The sequence below is a fragment of the Oryctolagus cuniculus genome, chromosome 7 (assembly GCF_051225735.1).
Source record: "Oryctolagus cuniculus isolate XC-2025 breed Fujian yellow rabbit chromosome 7, ASM5122573v1, whole genome shotgun sequence".
Classification (NCBI taxonomy): domain Eukaryota; kingdom Metazoa; phylum Chordata; class Mammalia; order Lagomorpha; family Leporidae; genus Oryctolagus; species Oryctolagus cuniculus.
In genome coordinates, this window is record NC_142873.1 from 119,969,563 (window position 1) to 119,989,951 (window position 20,389).

At 52.4% G+C, this 20,389-nt stretch overlaps 1 protein-coding gene across 2 annotated transcripts in view; it reads left to right on the forward strand.

The window, feature by feature from the left end:
- Positions 1-538: 538 nt before the first annotated feature.
- The window catches only part of GLIS1 (GLIS family zinc finger 1), a 231,974-nt gene continuing 212,123 nt past the window's right edge, over positions 539-20,389 (forward strand). For both annotated transcript variants that reach the window (XM_008265223.5, XM_089337367.1), the window contains exons 1-2: positions 539-627; positions 1,580-1,886. In XM_008265223.5, coding sequence (XP_008263445.3) covers positions 1,622-1,886 — 265 coding nt within the window. In that variant the 5' untranslated portion in view covers positions 539-627; positions 1,580-1,621. The remainder of the gene's footprint in view (positions 628-1,579; positions 1,887-20,389) is intronic.

Here is a 20,389-nt window from a genome sequence, read left to right on the forward strand (position 1 = left end):
CCGGGCTGGGAGGCCCCGGGGCCAGGGCTAGCCTTCCCGCCGACTTGCTAGGGGGCCGGTGCGGCTCTCTGGGAGCGGGTTGCACCCGCCGGCACGCGCGTCCAGTGCCGCCCGGCCTGCTCGCTCCGCGTCGCCAGGATCGCCGCTCTGGTCTGACCGCGGAGAAACTTCGAGTCGGCACCAGGGGACTGGTTCAGCCCGGGCCGCCCGGAGAGGCGGGGGCCCAGTCGAGTTGAGCCCCGCGGTCAGGACGCCCGGCCAGCTCACCTCACCCGATGGTGTCTGGCTTTTCCCGCCCGCGACGCCTCCCTACGGTCCGGCCCGGTTCGGTGGCCCGAAGGTGGCGGGCAGCGCAGGGCTCTTGCCGGCCGCCGCCTGTCAAATCCTCCGCTCGGCCCCGCGCCGGCCCCGCCCAGGCCCCCTGGCGAGGAGGCCCCGCCCTCGCGCCGCGATTGGCTTCGGCGGGGCGGCCGCTGCAAGCCAGTGGCCAGAGACGCTGTCGGGCAGCCTTGGGCCCGCCTTTGCCGCCCGGGGTGCTGCCCGCGGTACTCGGCGGCGGCGGGGGTTGCGGCGCCAGTGGAGGCGCGCGGAGCCGTGCGCCCCGCGAGTTGAAGAGGCCGCGGCGAGGTGAGAAGGGGCGCGGCCCACGTCTGGGAGGGGGGCGGTGCGCCGCGGCCGAGACGCGGGGCTGGCGTCCGAGCGACGCTCGCGTCGGGTTTGGACGGCGCGGGAAGCGCTGAGGAGCAAGGGGAGTTTAGGGGCCCCCTGGCCCCCAGCTCCCGCCCCCTCAGGGGTGATGAAAGCGAGCGCCGACGCTGAGGCGCGCTGGTGCCCAGCGCACGAGACGGCGCGGGGCAGAGCGTCCGAGCGGGTGAGTGGCGTGGCGCGTCCCGCCGAGCATCGGCGCGGCGTGTGCTGTGCGTGGGAGCGGGCTTTTGCGCCTCCCGGGCCTCATGCGAGTTGCGCGCGCCGGCGGGCTCCTTTGCTCAGATGCGCTGGGCATGTGTCTCGGGGTGCGCGTGCTGCGTTCGCGTCCGGGAGTGAGCACTCCTCCTCGGGGTCCCGTTTTCCGGGCTCGCGGAGTCGCGGGTGAATCTCGCCCGGGGTCCCCGTGTACTCGGTCCGCGGCCTCTGGAGGCGCGCAGCCGCTGACCCCTGCGGAGCCACCTCCGCGGCGTCGCCGGAGCCTTGCTCGGGGACTCCTCCTTGCCGCCAGCTCCTTGTCCCTCCGGACGACGCTGGACAAGCGCGCTCCACGCCGCAGGCCTCAGTTTCGCCATTCGTCCAAAGAGGGCTGGATTTGCGCGGGAGAGCGTAGCGGCTCCGCGGGGATGCGCGGTAGCGGCGGGTGACAGGGTCCCCAGCGCGCCTGGGAAGGCAGCGAAAACCGCTTCTGCGACGACCAAGGGACTTGTCCCTGGGGTCAGGTGGGTTCGAGCTGCGGTCGAGGTAGGCTTGGTGGCGTTAGCCTAGTCCAGAGGCGAGGAGTAACCGAGGGCGGTGACCTCCCCGGCCCGGCGCGGGACGGAGAGTCCGCTTCCCGCGTTCTGACGCGCCTGTTGCTGTCTCCCCTCCCCAGGAGCCCCGCGCGACCCTCGGCGGCGCTGCCCGCTCCCGCGCCATGCATTGCGAGGTGGCCGAGGCACTCTCGGACAAGAGGCCCAAGGAGGCCCCCGGTGCGCCCGGCCGCGGGCCCGCCGGCCTCGGCGCGCACATGGCCTTCAGGGTCCCCGCGAGCGGCGGCGGCAGCAGCGGCGGCTGCGGCGATGGGGGCCCGCGGGACCTGATGCCCCGGCCGCCTGCGCCACCGCCGCGTGCCCACGACCTCCTCCGGGCGCGGAGCCCCAGAGACTACGGCCCGTCCAAGGCCGCCGCCGCCGGGAAGGGTGAGTCCAGCCCCGCCGATGCGCCTGGCCGCGGGCGTGGGGGAGCTTCGTTCGCTGTGTTCCATTTCTCTCTGGTTGTTTGGGACTCGCCTGCCGGTCCGAAACTATGCCTGCGCTAGGAAGCATCTAATTTAAACTCAATAAGCCTGTTCTGGGGGAAGTGTGCGTATGGAAAGCTCGGATTACACAGTTTGGCTTCTGTATGTTTTTGATGAAAGTTGTGTCAAAATTTTATTACATATTCCAGTGAGTAACAACTCCTGTGTCAGATGGCTCCTCCTGAGCGGCTGAGGGCCTGCTTTGAAGGAGTCCAGTCTCCTTAAATAACCAAAACCAGAGGCTCTTTAGCAAGCGCCCTCCCCTCTGAGGACCTGTTTCCCATTCTGTCAAGGGAGGAGTTAATTATACCCACGGTTTCGGGACTCCTGTTGGAACATTTTCCGAATCTACCTTGACCCAGCCCTGACTTGGAAGCGGCTTTTCAGCTCCGGGTGCTGCGGAATCACAGGCGCTGGCTGGAAGTGGTGTTGTGGAACCTTCTTCTCCTCTCCAGTGAGGCTGGGGCTCCGGCTCGGGCTCGGGCTCGGGCTCGGGCTTGGTAAGCCTCAGGCCCCAGCACGGCCAGCGGGCTCAAAGTCAGCCTTGCTGCTGGGGTTCTCGTGAGCAAGTGCTCATCCCATTGCAGTTAATAATTATTGAACCATCATTTATAAGTTTCACGCTGACAGATAATTAACCAGAAATTGGAGAAATTGTTAAGGTGCTATGCTTCCCCCTCCTCCTGTTTTTCCTTTGGGAGAAAGCAAGGCTGTGGGGGTTGATTCAGTCCACCTTTGGGACCTTTTGGTTCTTCTCCAGCCGGTTCTCAAGGAAAAGCAACAGCTTTTGTTTTATGGTTACAGTTATCATCCCCCTAGCATCTGCCCAGCCACTTTGGAAGGTAGGAGGGCTTGCTCTTAGAAAGACAGCACCTCGTGGGTTAGCAGCTCCCAACTCCCCCATTCCAGGGTTGGTGAAATGCAGTAAACACTGACTGTTTCATGTTTTTAAGAAAACACCTGCCTTTGTACCACAGAGTTATTTCTTGTTTCCTTGTTTTAAATGTCAGCCCCTTCTCCAAGAGATAGAGATCTTTTTAAGAAGGATAGATAGGGCAGACTCCTGCAGAATGCTGCTGCCGGAATACAGGCGGGAGAGGAGCTGCAGCCGGCCGGGCTGGGCTGGGCGTGAGGCCTGCATGCTGCCCGCTCTGCACGTGCTCTCAACCAGACCCCTGCCACACTCCGGCTGCGAGAGAACCACGGCTGCCGTCTGGAGACGAGGTCTCTGCGGACCCCTGCTCCACGCTGTGCCCAGAGACCTTTCCTCTGCGTGCTCTGTGGACCCTCTTCCACTTCCGTTCCCCCAAGTCCCGGTTATTTTTAGCCACACCTCCCCCCAGCCCACGTCCAGGATAGATCTTCAAGTCAGGCTTGCTTTTGGAGAGGAGAGGAGAAAAAAGCGGTTACAGAAAGAGCTGCTTTTTCTGTACCCTAGCTGGTCTCTCTGGTTAAGCTTTTGCCAGGAGACATCAAAACAGTTTTCTTCAGGGTCTCCAGGTGAGGCTGGGGAGGAGGTGGGAGGGAAAAGTGAGGGGTGGGGAAGCCGAGGCCGGAGAGTGGGGGAGTGTGGGATGTGTCACAGGTCACTTAGCCGGTCATGGGTGGTGCAGGCCAGAGTTCTGGCGTAACCTGGTTTGGGGAGGAAAAGGTGGCTTAGGGACCTGGCTTGGAGACGTCTCTGACCCTGCCTTGAAGTCACTGCAGCGGGCTCCTCGAGGTCAACCACCACGCACACGGAGACGAAACCAGCTTTTCCCAGCAGCCCTCTGAAAAATGCTCAAAGGAAATGGCACCTTCTTGCTGCTCCCGCCCCCACCAAAGTGTTCCCCAAACTATGCAGCCCTTTGAATGTTTGGTGTCTAACTCCACGCTTATTTGAAACAGGCAAACAGAAATACCAATTGAAAAATATTTATTGACTGTTCTGGACATGCTAAGACCCTACCCCGATGATCTGTAGGACCTTGGGGGAAGTTATTTCATTCCTCTGAGCCCTTGTTCCCTCATTTGCCAATTTATCATGAGCCGTGAGAGCATCAGTGAAAAATAAGAGGATAGAAGTGTGCCCTCAGTGCCTGGATAGTCTTAGATGATGCTTGTGAGTGTCTAACACTGTCAACCTCTGGTTTTGCATTTGCACAACAGGTATGGCAGGTGACTAGAATGGGGGTTGTCAGAATGCTTTATAAACTAAAAAGATGGAAGGGGTCACTTTTATTAATTTGTGGAAGGCGCCATGCCAGGGTCAGTGATGCCTGAGGTGAGGAGGTGGAGGAGGGAGAAAGGTTTGATTGTTGTGGTGTTGAAGGTGAAGGGCTCCGTCACTGGTGCACTAGCCAGGGCACACTGAGAGGTGTGGCGCTTCAGGTCTCTGTGACCAGGGAGAGGTCCGGAGTGCTGCCTGATCTGGAGTCAGGTTGCAGGTGATCTGCCTCTGCCTTCTGCCGCAGACAGACCCTGTGCCGAGGAAGCGAGTGAGTTCTCGGCTCCAGCGGCTTACCTGTTAATGTTTGGGTCCTGTGTGTTTCCAGATCTAGAGTCGGGAGGCACCGGGGATGAGCATCGTCATCATTTACAATAAGAATCACGATCTGTTTATGGCAGGGGCCCATTTATCCAGATTCCAAACAGCTGGAAAGGCCGAATTGCCAGATGCTGCAGTTTTTTTCCTTATTATTAAACACCCGACACTCTGCTTTTATAAGTCCTGACAAGGAAAGAAGGTAAACATCTGGGCTTGGTGTGGGCTGACAGCCTTGCGGCGATGGCCCCGCGACGCCTGCTCTCTGCGCACAGGGCTTTACGGTATGCAGAGTGTGTGACCGCACACGTCCGCCTCCTCAGCTGCCCCTCGTGGGCTCCTCTGAGGGGACACGCGGAGAAGTGCTCTGCCTTCCCTGAGGAGCTGGGCAGAAACTGCCGTGATGAATGTGGCTCCCGTGATACAGATGAAGACGTTGAGAGTTGGGGATTTGCTCACAGCCATGGAGAGTAAGTGGCAGTTTCCAAGGCTCCAGCTCCAAATATTTGATTCTGGTTCCACAACTTGTACCTTGGCTGAGAGCTGGTATTCACAAAGAAGACCTTCTGAATGTTCCCAGAGAATTTAAAAATATTTTTGCTGTTGGTATTTTTCCTGTCTTGAACCTGTGGAAATTGGTAAGTAGTATCTTTGCTGGAGTTTGAAATCTCTGCAGTTTACCCAGTGATTTCTGTTCATCCAGAACTGCTGTTCCCAGACCACACCAGATAATGAGGTCACTATTGAAATCAGAGAGGCTCACTGGACCCTTTTTACCACTTTTCCTGGCAAAAAAGGTTGATCATCAGGACAAATAGGAACTCTGCCATTCATAAAATCAGTGGCTATGACGTGACTGTAAATGCCAAAGAGTAAACTTGTAACTGTGAAGAAAGCTGGTCCTTAAAAAAAGAGAGAGAGAGAGAGAGAAAAGAAAGAAAGCAATTGTAGACTGTGTGCATGGGTGTCTGGCCGGTGTGGAGGGTGAGGTGTGATGGCCTGGTGGTGTTGCCTGGTCCTTCTTCGCCTCAGTCAGAAGCCACTGTGATGTTCTGGAGAAGGCCTCTGCGAGCCCAGCGCATCTGTAATAGAAAGGTATGAGTTATTTTTAAAGCATTTCCCCCCTCCGGCTCTGGTGGGCAATTTGCTTGCATTTCATCCATTTTAAAGTGCTGGTCCTGTGATCCGGAAATAATCAGATCCAAATTTTTTTGGTGCTTGAGGTTTCAAATAGGGGGGAGAAAAACCTGCAGGCCAAATGCCGGGCTCGGTGAGACAAAGAGAGACACAAGTATGTGTGTGGGGATCCAGACGAGACAGGAACATGCTGCGTCTACACTCGCGAGAGTTATGGATCCAACACTTCTTTTATAGACATGTAGCGGAAATATAATTCCCAAAGATTCCCTAAGAATCTTGTGCGGCTAGAATTTCTCTTCCCTTCCTGCCTCCCAAGCCCTCTGGAAGCTGCTGAGGCTTGGCGGGCAGAATGGAAAGGGGACATCACACGAGATCGTCACCTAATTTGGAGCTCCCTGTTTCTCAGTCTTGTACCTGTACCGGGCAGAGTCTCTTAGCCGTGGAACAGTATTGATGGGCTGTGTTGCTTCATCTGTGACTTTAAAAATGCAGATTTCTTTATATGTCGTGGTTTTCTCACACTTTCCTTCTGGATGAAATAGAATCTACTCCATCTCGAGTTATTCATCTCCCTGCGTCTCATTTGCGTGAGAAGCTAAGGGGGCCAGCACACTTATTTTTATAGTGCATTAAAATCCCATTACAGGCGTAAGTGCACAATGAATCATTTAAAAAATATATTCTTTGTTCTGAATGTTGCATAATTATCATCATTTTCCTCGGTTTTATTTCGTCAAGTTTGGCCAGCATCCTAGAAGAGGGGAAAAACCAAAGTTTGGAGGAGGGGTTTAAAAAAAAACAAACAACAAACAAATAAACAGACTTTATTTGGAAGCTGACCAGCAACTGTGGCTAGCTGTGACTTTTGGATAAAGAGGATAATTTCCCTTCCATCTCTCCATGTTCTTGGAAGAGAATTCCCGTTTTGAAGCCGATACTGCCGTATGTCAACAACCTCACCTTATGTCTGTGATTTTCAAAGTTAAATAATAGTGACTCTTTTTTTTTTTTCCTAATATAGATTTGAGTTACAATTAGTTTGGACCTGGAGAGTTGTGTTGTTTCTTTTAGTAGGGTGTGTTTAAGAAACAAAGACATTCAGTGCAAGGGGAGAAGAAATGAAACAAACTCAGCAGTGGGCTTTGGAAAATCCTCCTGCACTGTGCACAGCGCACAGCTGTGATCCAGGGCAGGGGAGAAGACGGCCTCCTGTCCTGAAATAGTTGTGCTGGTCGCCTACCCTGTGCTAATGATCCCAGCGGTTTAAAAACAGACTTCTTGTTTATCAACAGTGCTGCCCAAATTAATAGTTCACAATGAAAAAAAAACCGGCTTTCGGCATGGGACGCAAAGTTGCAGGACTGACAGCTGAGTTACTGAGTAAGGAAAACAGAAAAGGGGGAGACGCTTTGTGGCTGCTTTGGTCTCCCAAAGTCTTATTTATAAGAAACTGAAAGAAAACAGAGGGCTGGGCTGGGCTGGGCTGGGGGAGGAGAGAGCACAGCTTCGCCCAGTGGTCATAACAGCTGAAAGTCACTCAGAGCATCTGCTTTCTTCTTTCCCGTCTTCCCCTTCAACTCCAAAGGGTTACTCCTTCAGAAGGTTTCCGGCGGATCGAGGAGGATCGTGTTAGCATTACGAGCTGTGTTTTTCAAGGCAGCGTTTGAGTCAGATGCACCGAGAGAGAGGAGAGCTTCAGTCTGTTAACTGAGTAACGCATTTCCTGTGCGGCCTGAATTTATTTGGTGGTTACAGTCGGGCCTGCCTGGAGCAAGCACATGTACCACCACACAGCTCCGATGCATGTGGACCGTGCCCTTTGCATTGAGCCTTGGTTTTCCATCTTTAAAGGGGGAGCAGCTGGATGGGATGACCCCCAGCCCCTTTGTGCTCTGAGACTCCGGGATCTTACACTGACCAAGCTGGGAAGGAGCCAGGGTGTAGAGAGAGGCCGCCTTTGTCTCGGGCCAGGTTATGGACTTGACCTTCCCTCGGAAGTGCGGAAGGCGAGCAGAAGGAACGGGAAGAGGCAGCTCCCCTGACCTTTCAGACCACCTGCCCTGTGCGGAGCCAGACGCTTGAATGCTGCCGTGGGAAGAAAGGAGGTGTTCTAGCTGTACACATCGGGGAACTGAGACTTGGGAAGGCTAGGTGACTTGTCTGAGGTGGAGCAGGTGGTAAGCAGTGGAGCCTGCCATTTGCACCCAGGTCTGCACACTTCTCTCGAGAGCCAGCCGGGAGGTTATGGCTGCAGCTGCAGGGTGCTGAGTGAGCCCCAAGCTCGGGGGTAGGCAGTGGGGTGACAGGTGACCCCGATGGCCAGCTCTTGGAGTGGAAGGGATCGTATGGGGAGACTGTCTGGATCAGGGCCCTGTCCTTACCCTGCTGCTGAATGAGGGGAGGAGAATGGTTCCGTTTTGAGTCGGGGTGTTCAGGGAGCTGGGGTTCAGGCTGGACTCTCTCAGGTTGTGGAGGGACACCGCCCCCCAGGAGGAGCTCCTTCTGAGAAGCACAGCTCCCCCTCCTCACTGGGTGTTGCAGGGTGTAGTCCCCATTTGAGCCTTCTTTCAAGTTTGGGGAAGTTACTTGGCAAGGCCCAGGTGGCAGTGTCCCTACTTTTGTTTCTGAAGATGCCTGTAGTGTGCGAATGCCTGCTGATCCCCACCACACCCGGTTGTACAATACGTGCTTCCCTGAGCGTGGTGGCTCCGCCATCTATGAAACAGTTATTTCATGTCAAGCTCTTGGTGTGATGGACTAGGGCTCAGGAGAGGGGATAGGCCAGCATCCAGTTTGAATCTGAGGGTTTGTGTGAAGTGGGACTTTTGTGTTAAGTGATGATGAGCGGGCCAGATGATCCCCTAAGGAAGGCAGTGGTCCCACTACCAGGTTGTGACTGAGCCTTGCTCACGCATTCAGGAGGGTGTGTGAGTGCTCACGGACCCTCTTCCTCCTAACCACCGGGCCGCAGGGGTGTGTCCTGTCCAAGGCTTTTCCCTTCACGTGCAGACGCGGTGCTTGGAAGGAGCACGTGGCGAAGCATCGGGGATGGGCCCGGCTGCGATACAGCCCAGCTTCTTCCTATTTGTGTCTTCTCAGTAACCAGATTACTCTTTTGGATATTGTTGCTTTTGTTTTTAAATAACAGGTTTGCTGGAAAATAGGTTTTAGCAAGAAACTGGGGAGTACTATAAACCTGACTTTAAAAATACAGATCCCGTTTGCTGTTGTAAGCTCTCCAGAGGGCCGGAGATTGGGTTTATTTTGGAACGCGGCTGGACTGTATGAATTCCTTCTCTGAGCGTGGGGTATTTAATACCTAGTAGAAGTTTGTATAAGAGTTGATGATGTATTTTGCCGACTTTCCAACCCTGTAAATAAATTACACGTGCCGGCAGAGGCTGCCAGGATCCACTGTGTCAATTGAAGCTTAATTTTTATCCCAAACCACTTAATACTTTTGTCCCAGCGAGCAGAGAAAGTTACCAGGTTTCGCCCAGCGGCTGGTGGTAGAGTCGGCTGAAAGAGCCCGTGACCATGCCTTCACGGATTCACCGATTTTGACACAGTTTTTGGTGGTTTTTGGTAGCTTCAGCCCTCTCAAGTGCAGGCAGAAAGGCAGCAAATGATAATATAATTTTAAGTGTATTGTAAAAATGAAACTCAATTGCTTCCACTCCCCCAAACCTGTCTCCCTGGCCCCCCTCGCTGGAGAAGACGGCTGTAATTGCTTGTTTAATCGTGAGACCGCCCGTGCATTTTATCTTATTTGAGTGCAAAGCCCAGGTAATAACGCTGGCATTTCCAGTGTGAAACAAAATAGGGTTTCTAATTTGGAGACGCTATTAAATATTTCATGCTTCAACCAAACTCAATTCTTTTTTCCTATAATAAGTTTAAATATTAATTCTCTGGAATGTCAGATGCCTAAAGCTAGGCATTTAGTGATCTGCAGTTTCAAGTATCTGGAAGAAGGTTTATGAAACAGGATATTTCGCGGGGAGGGATGAGTAGTGTATTTCAGGGATGTCTGAATTCAAGGCAGCGTCTTCTGATTCACTTTTTAATGGGAAAAGGTCATAAAATAAGTTGGTTTATGTGCTGAAGGATTAAGTGGCTGAGGCTGAAATAACAGCAGAGACTTCAGTTTTCGCCCCCGTTATATTTTAACAATGCTTTTTGGGGGAGGGGGGTGGGTCATTTTCCCGCCTGCTTGTCTCCTCCCCCCCCACCCCCCCACCCCGGGCCAGATGGCTTTAATTCTAACCAAATCCCACGCTGAGGCCAATGATTGATCAAACAGTCATTTGTACTTACGTAGCACGCTTTGTGGGACTATCTCGGCATTGGAGCTTCTCGTTCCTCTTTGGGCCTTCAGATGCTGGATTTCAAACAGATCGAGGGGCCTGGAGAGGTGGGGGTGTGGGGTGGATGGAGAACAAAATCCCCAGGCCTCGAATGCTCAGGGCTTCTTGCTTTAAAACGATTGCTACCTCCCGCCCCCAACAGCAGGGGGATCCAGATTTTCTGAATAGGACAAACGCACGGTCCGCGGCCGAAGTTAATACTTTCAGTATCTGCCCATGGAGAAGACACTTTATTGTGTTTAGGTATCTGCTAACTGAGAGCTCTTCCAGAGGAGGGCCTTTGGTGTGGTGGTTAAGACACCACTTGAGGGCCGGCGCCACAGTTCACTAGGCTAATCCTCCACCTGTGGTGCCGGCACCCTGGGTTCTAGTCCCGGTTGGGGCGCCGGATTCTATCCCGGTTGCTCCTCTTCCAGTCCAGTTTTCTGCTGTGGCCCAGGAAGGCAGTGGAGGATGGCCCAAGTGCTTGGGCCCTGCACCTGCATTGGAGACCAGGAGGAGGCACCTGGCTCCTGGCTTCGGGTCGGTGGTAGCAGCCATTTGGGGAGTGAACCAACTGAAGGAAGACCTCTCTCTCTCTCTGTCTCTCTCTGACTAATTCTGCCTGTCAAATAATAAAAAAAATTTTACTTATTTATTTGAGAGGCAGAGTTACAGAGAGAGAGAGGGAGAGACAGAGAGGTCTTCCATCTGCTCATTTACTCCTCAAATGGCCACAACAATCCAAAGCCAGGAGCCTGGAGCTTCTTCCAGGTCTCCCACATGGGTGCAGAGGCCCCAGGACTTGGGTCATCTTCTACTGCTTTCCAAGGTCATAGCAGAGAGCTGGATCCTAAGTGAAGCAGCCAGGACACGAAACAGAGTCCATATGGGATGCCGGCACTGCAGACAATGGCTTTACTCACTACACCACAGTGCCGGCCCCACCCCAGCTCTTACAGGCATTTGGGGAATGAACTAGGGCATGGAAGATATCTGTGTCTGTCTCTCTGCTTTTCAAATAAATAAAATTTTAAAGAAAAATTTTTAAGTAGATCTGTATTTTATCAGCAACAGCAGCATATACTGTTTGGTAGAAACATTGATTTGTTTTACAGTTAGCCCTGGGTACATGCTTTGAAAATCTTTCCTGAGGGACTGGCATTGTGGCATTGTGGGTTAAACTGCAACCTGAGATGCGGCATCCCATGTGGATTCTGGTTCAAGTCCTGGCTGCTCCACTTCTGATCCAGCTCCCTGCTAATGGCATAGGAAAGCAGCAGAAGATGGCCTAAGTGCTTAGCCTCTGCACCCACATGGGAGACCTGGATTAAGCTCCTGGCTCCTGGCTTTGCTCTGGCCCAGTCCCGGCCACCTATAGCCATTTGGGAAGTGAACCAGTAGATGGAAGATCTGTCTCTCTCTGTCTCCCTCTCTCTAACTCTGCCTTTCAAGTAAATAAATAAATCTAAAAACAAAAAACAAAACAAGCCACAAAACTTTCCTGAAGTTGCAGCTTGGTTTGTAGATGAGCACTCAGTTGGCCAACGGGAGAAGGCTGAGTGCCTGGGCTGGCATCAAGGCTTTGCCTGCAGGTGCACTGTGCCTCTTGCTGGTGTCTGCTTTGCTTCATTCCTAGCAGCAGTAGACTTTTCCTTGCTGCGTGCAGCCCTAGACCTGGAATTTTCTCTTTGCGTGTCCTTTTCTTACAAGTTGTGAGCTTTTTGTTTGTTGTGCCTCCTTAAGTCACTTCTGGAACAACGATACTCAAATAATTCACCTTTGTACCCTGGTGTCCAGTGCAAGGTGGACTGACGTGAAGTGTGTCAGAGAGGCACCTTAGGCTGCTGACTGAGGCCATGGGCATGGACCCAGGCTGTCAGGTTTGAGTTCTGGCTGCATGTGCTGACGTAGGGACCTTAGGTGAGTTGTTGAGATTTCTAGATCTCAACATGCTTTTTATTTCTTTTAATTTTTATTCTATTTATTTAATTATTTATTTAGATGCAGAGAGACACACACAGAGAAAGAGAAATCTCCCATTCTCTGGTTCACTCATGAACCAGTTCACTCCCAATCACCAGTTTGTGCCTGCCCCTCCATCTCAGCGTGCTTATCTATAGAATGGGGGATAATCATAATAGTGATCTCGAAAGGCTGCTTCGAGGATGGAATGAATTAAAACAAGAAGTGCCTACAAAGGGACATAAAAAGGGATGATAAATGCTCAGTGCTGGGGTTGTACTAATGATTATTATTCTTTTGTTACCATGTAAATGGGAAACAGAAACTCTTGGAGGGTTTTTCCTCCTCCCTTCCTTTCCACCTTTCTGATTCTACTTATTCTTTTAGACTGCACTGAATTGCCGCCTCCTCCTAGAAGCCTCTCTCTCTCCCCATCCTGCTTTCTGCCACAGCATTGGTCATATCGAGGGGCGGGGGCCCAGTCCCTGCACCCCGTATACCCAGCACAGGCCTGGCTCTTTGTGGTTGTCCAGCAGGGTTGGAATGGAGCCTCACCCAGCCCCTGCACTCACAGTCTGGAGACTATGAAGGAGATTCCTGTTTCTCCCACAAGGTTGAGCATATGGTGAGCTCTCTCGGTGTGCGGGGACTCCAGTCAATGCTTACAGGTTCTCGCATCCCGATACGGTCACATTCTGTTGCTAGCACTGTCGTGGGGGCTCATCATAATGAGGTCTTCTCACCTGTCTGGGCTTCCCTCCGCCCTTCTTTCTGGGAAGAGCTGGCATTAGGGATCACACTCTGCTGGCTGCAGGCCTTTAGAGCTGCCAGGCTGTAGGCCAGCCGGAGGAGCTGGGGCCCGATGACCGTGCTGGTGTGGTTGGCAGGTGGCCTCTTGGCTGTGATTGTGGGCATTTTCTGCTTGACCTCCATGGAGGCATAGCCCCAGGCACTGTGATGTCTGCCTCATGTGTGGTTTCAAGAGCAGATACTGGTGGTCACTACACATGTGACGCAGATCTCTCTAGGATGAAGATGCTCAGGCTGAGCTGGGCTGAGCTGGGGGCTGGATGATCGGGTGCTGGGGTAGAGGTTGGTGTCCACGTCCCAGATCCCCACTGCAGTGTAGGCGAGTACCTAGGGGACCACTCCGGCTTCCTGGCCTCTCTGGGCACCGTTGAGGGCTCTGTAAACTGTGGAGCTGTGCCCAAATCATGCGATTGGGCAGAAGAGAGGCCTGAGAGTCTGAGGCCATGTCACTGGTGTAAAGGGGACCACATGGCATTTGGAGTGAGAACTAGGCTCAGATTCTGATTACAGTGCTGATTGGACCTTGGGCAGGTTCGTTGATCTCTGAGCCTCCGTCTCCTCATCTGTAAAGTGATCATCCCTGTCTCAGAGGATTGATACAGGGATTGTGGCGAGAAGCCTGTAGAGCATGTAGCTTGGGGCTAGCACACAGCCTGTATGTAATAGAGGTGAGTGTTGCTGTTGGTTGATTGGGGTGGCAGAGCTGGGGCTAGGTTCTCGTCCTGCCTGCTGCTGTGTGTCGCCTACACTGCAGTACCCAGTTTTCTTACCCTTGTTGTAATTAGAGGACTGAGAACTTTGGAGTCGGGAGGTTCACATCCCAGTGGTGGATGTGAGATCTGACTGACTGGCATCTTGTCCTCACCGGGGGCTGGGGGAGAGTGAACCATGGTTACCCCTCAACACGACTCGGATGGGTCCTGGGCCTGAGACAGCCCAAGATGCTCGCCTTAGCTGGTTGTGTTTCTGAGTCCAGCTGGATGGGGAGGGGACTTGCCTGAGGGGTGGATTGGGAGGCACAGACCCCTCCCATCACCCTGGTATATTGGGTTGGGAGTTGCCTTTGGATTCTGGCATCCTGATGGATCACTGGACTCTTCCTGCCTCGGCTAGGGTGCAGTTCCCAAGGGGCTTGCGTCTGTAGGGCAGCGGTGGCTTCTGCTTGGGGAATAGCCTATGAGTAGATGTCACATGAGGCCGTTTAATTATTCACTTTTTTTTTTTAAATATCAGAGAGAGAAAGCAGAGAAAGAGGTCCTCCATCGATGGTTTACTCCCCAATTGGCTGCAATGACCAGAGCTGCGCCGATCTGAAGCCAGAAGCCAGGAGCTTCTTCTGGGTCTCCCACACGGGGCAGGGGTCCAAGGACTTGAGCCATCTTGTACTGCTTTCCCAGGCTGTAGCAGAGAGCTGGATTGGAAGAGGAGCAGCCAGGACTAGAACCGGCACCCATATGGGATGCCGGCACTTCAGGCCAGGGCATTAACCCACTGAGCCACAGCACCGGCCCCTATTCACTTTTTTTTTAAGATTTATTTTTATTCATTTGAAAGGCAGGGTGACAGAGAGAGAGACAGAGAGACAGAGATCTTCCATCTGCTTCCCCAAATGGCTGCAACTGCCAGGGCTAGGCCAAGCCGAAGCGAGGATCCAGGAGATTCTTCTGGGTCTCCCTGTTGGGTGCAGGGGTCTAAGGACTTGGGCCATCTTCTGCTGCTTTCTCAGGCACATTAGCAAGGAGCTGGATGGGAAGTGGAGCAGCCAGGACTCGAACCGGAGTCCATATGGGATGCTGGTGCTGCAGGAGGCAGCCTAACTTGCTATGCCGCAAGGCTGACCCCTAATTCTTTTCTTCTTGTGAGATGGTCATCATCATCCTCATTTTTATTGATGAGAAACACTGAGTTCTGAGAGGCTCAGGGACCCAGCCAAAGTGCTGGAGCTGGTAGGTCGGAGCTGCAGGTCTACCTGCTCTTTCTTCACATCTTACCGCCTCCTGGGCCTCCCATCAGAGCTGGTGGACTTAGGCTGCCTGAGGTCAGTCTGACCACTTTGTCTCAGCTAAGAACCTGTATCTGGCCACAATTAGCCTTGCCCCACTCGTGTTTTGGCTGCCCTTTGCCACCGCTTTTGCCCCCAGGACTGTGGCTCCTTGGAGGCAGGGTCTGTGATGAACGTGTCTCTGACTAGCTGATGGAGTATGGTGCAGCCAGTGGAAGGAACTCAGGACCGCAGCAGGATTCACGGCTTCTTGGGATGTTCCCCTGCTGCATACTTTCAGTATGGCAGTCCAGAGTGACTCTCCATTTCTGAGCCAGTTCCCCACCTGTAAAATGGAGGAATGAACCCTTCCCGAGCAATTGCTAGGAGCATGTGGCATGGGAAGGAGGGTGTGACAGTACTGAAAACTGGAAGGCTGTACCTGTGTTGGTTGGTGGTTGGTTGGCTTATCACTACTTATTGAATACCTGCTGTGTTCCAGGTACTGGTTTTGGCTCATGGACTGAGTTCTTGCCTTCACAAATTAGCTGGTGAGTAGGTTTTGCAGGTTCCCTCCCAGGCTCACTGGGGTCCCATCCCTACAGTGTCACCACCTTATCCTTGGCTCCTGACTCCAACTGGACTCGGCCCAGTGACCTCAGACAATCTCCCTGAACTTTGGTTTGCGAGCTCCCTCACAAGGCTGGGGGAAAATCATAGATGTGAGGTGGGAGAGGGCTCTGATGGTGGCCAGCTGCTGGGGCTCTGAGGCCAGATGGGAACTTGGGGTTTATAGAGCAGCTCTCTGCAGGATGCTGGTGGCGGAGACTGCACAGGCGAGCCTGGGGCTGGGGACTGTCTGGGCCAGCCTCCTCTTACACTTGTCGCCAGTTCCCACTTGCTTAAGCCTTCTTCTTGGAGCTGCTGTGTGCTGTCTTGGGCAGTATAAGCCAAGCGCAAGTCTTCAGGATCCCTCCTGCCTCTGCTTGCGCTACCCATTCCCATTCTGTCTTTGGCTCTGGCTGCTGTGCACCCGGAACGTAGAAACACTGATTGTTAGGGAGATGTGAGACCAGTCAATTCCCATTGTTTAATTTTGGCCCAGCAGCTGGGAGTCCTGAGGCTGTTGGGGACCCTCGTCCTCTCCTCTTCTGTCTCGCCATTTTCGGCATCGTACAGCCATCTCTCATTAAGCGTTGCCAGGAACTGATGCCCTTGTTTTTGTTTTGAAGGATCATCTTGTTCAACTTCAAACTACCCTGTGATGTGTAAGTGTTCTTCCAGAAGTACACTTAGGGCTATTTAAGCTGAAATTTAGTTATAATTAGATAAAGTTTGAAAATCCGGACTCTTAGCCATACCAGCTGCATTTCAAATGCTCTGTAGAAACCTAGGGCTAGTGCTACCCTGTTGGAAAGTGCCCAGGGGGAGCTGGTCCAGTCTTTGCAGGAAGCTGTGCTGCACAGTGCTAGTCTGGAATGTCCTTTAATGTAGTCATTTGTTCACCCAGTCCGGGGTGCTCAGTGTCCTGGGCCTCTGCCCTGGGATCATGCAGCTGAGAGGGCAGGCTTTGAGGTGGGGCCAGCGTGCCAGGGTTCCTTTGGGAATGCAGATATGAGTCCTAGGGCCTCCCTGCTCTCAAAGGGTTTGCAGGACCGCACTGACAAGAGAGGTCAGAGCAGGCTTCCTGGAGTTGGCATTTGAGTGGTGGGGCTCTGGTGAGTGCGTTCTGCTGGCTCTGCAGGGAAGCAGCCTATGGTGGTTCCTGCAAGTCCATCCCTGGGACTGGGAACACAGGTGGGGCTTCCCGACGGTGCCTGTGCCACTGCTTAGACAGGAATGGCTGAACAGTCGTTTGTTCCTGAAGATTCCGGACTTCCGACAAATACCTGGTCCTACCTTGTTTGGGAGGAGCTTAATTCTTTAAAGACAATTTAATTCATTCATCAACTTTTCCCATTTATATAAGTACTACATACTTCCTGTAGAGCATTTGGAAATTATAGAGATGGAAGTAACACCCAGTGGTCACCATTGTTTCCATTTTGGTTACATTCAGCCTTTTTTTCTGTGCTTAACCTGTATATTAATTTATTTCTGTACCATTGGGCTGGTTTGGAATACAAAGCTTTTGTAGTTTTTAATAGATTTATTTATTTGTTTGAAAGAGTTACAGAGAGAGGGAGAGAGAAGGAGGAGGGGAGGGAGAGAGAGAGAGAGAAAGAGAGAGAGAAAGAGAGATCTTCCTTCTGCTGGTTCACTCCGCAAATGGCTACAACAGCCAGGGCTGAGCCAAGCTGATGCCAGGAGCCGGAGCTTCATCCGGGTCTCCCACATGGGTGTAGGGGACCAAGCACTTGGGCTATCTTCTGTTGCTTTCCCAGGCACATTAGCAGAGGGCTGGATCGGAAGTGAAGCATCTGGGACACAAACTGGCCCCTATATGGGATGCCGGCATTGCAGGCAGTGGCTTTGCACTCTATGCCACAATGTCTGCCCTTTTTGTATATATTTTAAACTTGACATTCTAACATAATAAACTGTCTCCATGTGACTAAAATTCTTTGAAAATACTTAAAATATCTTAAATTTTATCAAATTTATGAAATTATTTTGAATAGGTGATCCATTCAAATGGTTCAAAGTTTGGAAGACACCTGAAGGTCCTTTGGGGAAAGTCTGGCTCTGCTCTTTCCCTGCCCCTGTTCCCACTGCCAGGGGCGACGCGTGTGGCCCGGTGGCTGCTGTGGCCTCATGTGCTACAGACACAGGCATGTCTTGTGCCGAGGCTTTTTGCCTGTCCCTGATGAGGCTGACTCTGCAGTGAATGGCTTTCTGCAGCACTCTGCATTACATCTCTGGTGATCCTCCAGGAGATTGCCAGAAGTGAAAATTATTAGGCTGAAGGGCAGTCACACTCAACACACATTACACATGGCTCTTTTGGGGTTGTGTTAATTTTCACAATTGCCAGCGTTTCAGAATTACTTCCCTGCTCTGAAGGTGGAAATGACATGGCTAGCATTTTATTTTACATTTATTTGAAGATGAATGTGGTGGATTCTCAGTTCTCATCTCTTCTATAAATTGGTGTTTATGTTGAGGTCTGAATGTTTTATTTGTAAAATTAAAAAATTGACATCTTTGAATGTGTGTTTAGAGAGTTAATGCTTTAATGTCATATGCTTGCTAATTTTTTATGAATATGCTATTTTAATAAGGTTTGAACACTGGTTTCAAAACAAAAATTAGGCAATTTTTTGTATGGTTGTTTCCCAGGTTGTCCTTTGTCATTTCCTTCATCCTCTATGCCCCATTGTTTGCCGTTAGTGTTTCTGGTGGCCTGTTTTATCAACATTCTGAAATTTTATTTTTAGCACAACGCCAAACGCAGATTTAAAAGTCTAATAGGATGAGTTTTAAAGACAGCCCCTTTCCCATTCCTGTATACTCCCGCCGGGCAGCTGCCGAGACGCCCACCTCTAGGGGGCACCACATCTGTGGAGTTGCTGCCTTCCTAGCTTTTTTTTTTTTTTTCTTTTTCCTAGCATTTCCTTTCATATATCTCAAAATAAATAATTTTTTTTTGTTTTGAAAAAAATGAAAGCAGTGATAGGTAGGCTTTCCACAGTGCTTCCTGCCATAGCCCCGTCCTTCTCTCAGTGCATCTCAGTTCCTTTAATTCTCCCAACAACCCAAGGAAGGAGTTACCATCCCTGAAGAAGCAGCAGACCTATAGGAGGAAAGCTGCGTGTCCCGGCTGACGCTGCTGGGGAGTGGCAGAGCCAGGTTCAGGCCTCTCTGGATGACACTTCATCCTCATGTCTTCTGCCTGCTGACTCATGATACATGAGGATTCAGGCTCCTGAACTCCTCGCCCCTAGTCTTACCCACCTGCACTACACCTGCTGCCCTCCTGCCCTGGTTGCATCTCGCTTCCTGGGTTAAACCAGTGCCCAGCTGGGACTGTGTGTACAAGGTGGCAGTGTGGAAACCGTTCTCCTGGTCTGGCTGAGCCCCAGGACAGTAGGTATTGACAGTGTTTGCTGACCGCCTTGCTGCACAGCAGAACTTCAGGAGCTGAAACTCATCTGCACGTGGGAGGTGTGGAAGGGCTGGGGTGCAGGAGCCCAGAGGAGCCGCCTTTGGAGCAGGTTGTTGACATGATCTGCTCGTGCCAGATGGGTGGGAGGAGATGCTTTCTGCTCACATAGCTCAAGGGAGAGAGGCTCTGAGAGGACCACTGAGAGCAGGCACAGCCCCTGAAGCTGGAGGAGTGAGCGGCTGAGCTGTATGCCAACATACAGAAGTCAAAAGACTGGGTTGGAGCCCTTGCTGGAGACATAGTGAACTTCCTACTAGCTGCTGGACAGAGTCTGTCTTCCAAGGGATCTGCAGGGCAGTGGGTTGCACACCCAGCCCACCTGGTAGGGCTTACTACCTGCATGGGATGCAGTGGGGAGTGGGAGGTGCACAGGGGACCCTCCATGATCTCTTCCCCCCAGGAATCCACAGAAGGGGCCCTGGAGAGCAGAGTGGGCACTGAGCATCCAAACCAAGGGAACTCCTGCTGTGCCTGCCGTGCCAGAGGACAGAGAAGGGGACAGGGACCCTGTCTTTACCCTACTCCAGGGTCCCCAGCCCAGGCAGGCTCCAGCTGTGGGGAGAGGAGGAGCCAGACTGACTGTAAATGAAGCTTGGAGTCGAGATTATTAATCTGGACGGGACATCTTAATTACTAAACTGAGACTGTTCTTGGGACTCTGAGTTCTTGGGACCAAAAGATGTTTTATGATCTACGAATGATCCAGAGTTAAGAGAACTTCCAGGCTTCAGGAGACTGCCCGGGTGGGCGGTGGGGATGGAGAACAAGTCTGCAGATGGGTTTTCTGAGGGACAGTGGGGGTGGGAGGATGATGATAGAGTTGTCTGGGGGTCCACTTTTCCAGCATAGTGGTTGCACTGGAATTCGGTGTTGGATCAAGTCATGCGGCATGGCAGTTTCTCTTTTTTTGAAACAACTTTCTGTTTTCCTGAGGTTAAATGACTGCTGTTTTCATTGCTTGCTTTTACAGATGTGGCTGTCGCCATGTTTTCTAATTATGCCACCAGTGCATTGAATGCCTGTCAGTCACACTTTGCTAAATGTTCACGTGCATCAGGGCTGCTTCTCTGCACAGCTGCCCTCCGGGACCAATCTTCTAAGCCGTCCTGTGTGGGACCCCTGTACCCTGATTCACCATATTTCACAAACTCTGATGGATTCAAGCAGAAAAGCATGCTGGGTGGCTCTCAGAATTTTCTTCTAAGTCTAGAGAACCAGCAGCTCTGTAACCAAGAACCTCACCCCAGCACTCACCGCAGGGCTGTCCGGTGAAAACACTGCCAGGCCCAGCCGCAGGGCTTGCACAGCTGCTGTTGTGGGGGCTGCAGCTGACTTCTCTGAATTGACCCGTGCCAGAGTGAATCTGAACCACCCCCCTTAGAGTGGATGCTTCTAATTGGCAGAACCTAGGTCATGTGCCTGCCCATTCCTTAGTTGCAAGGGAGGCTGGGAAAACAAGTACATTTTTATCAGGCAGCTGCTACGAGCTAGGCACTCTTCTAGATGTGGAAATGAGCAAACAGGCATGAAACTT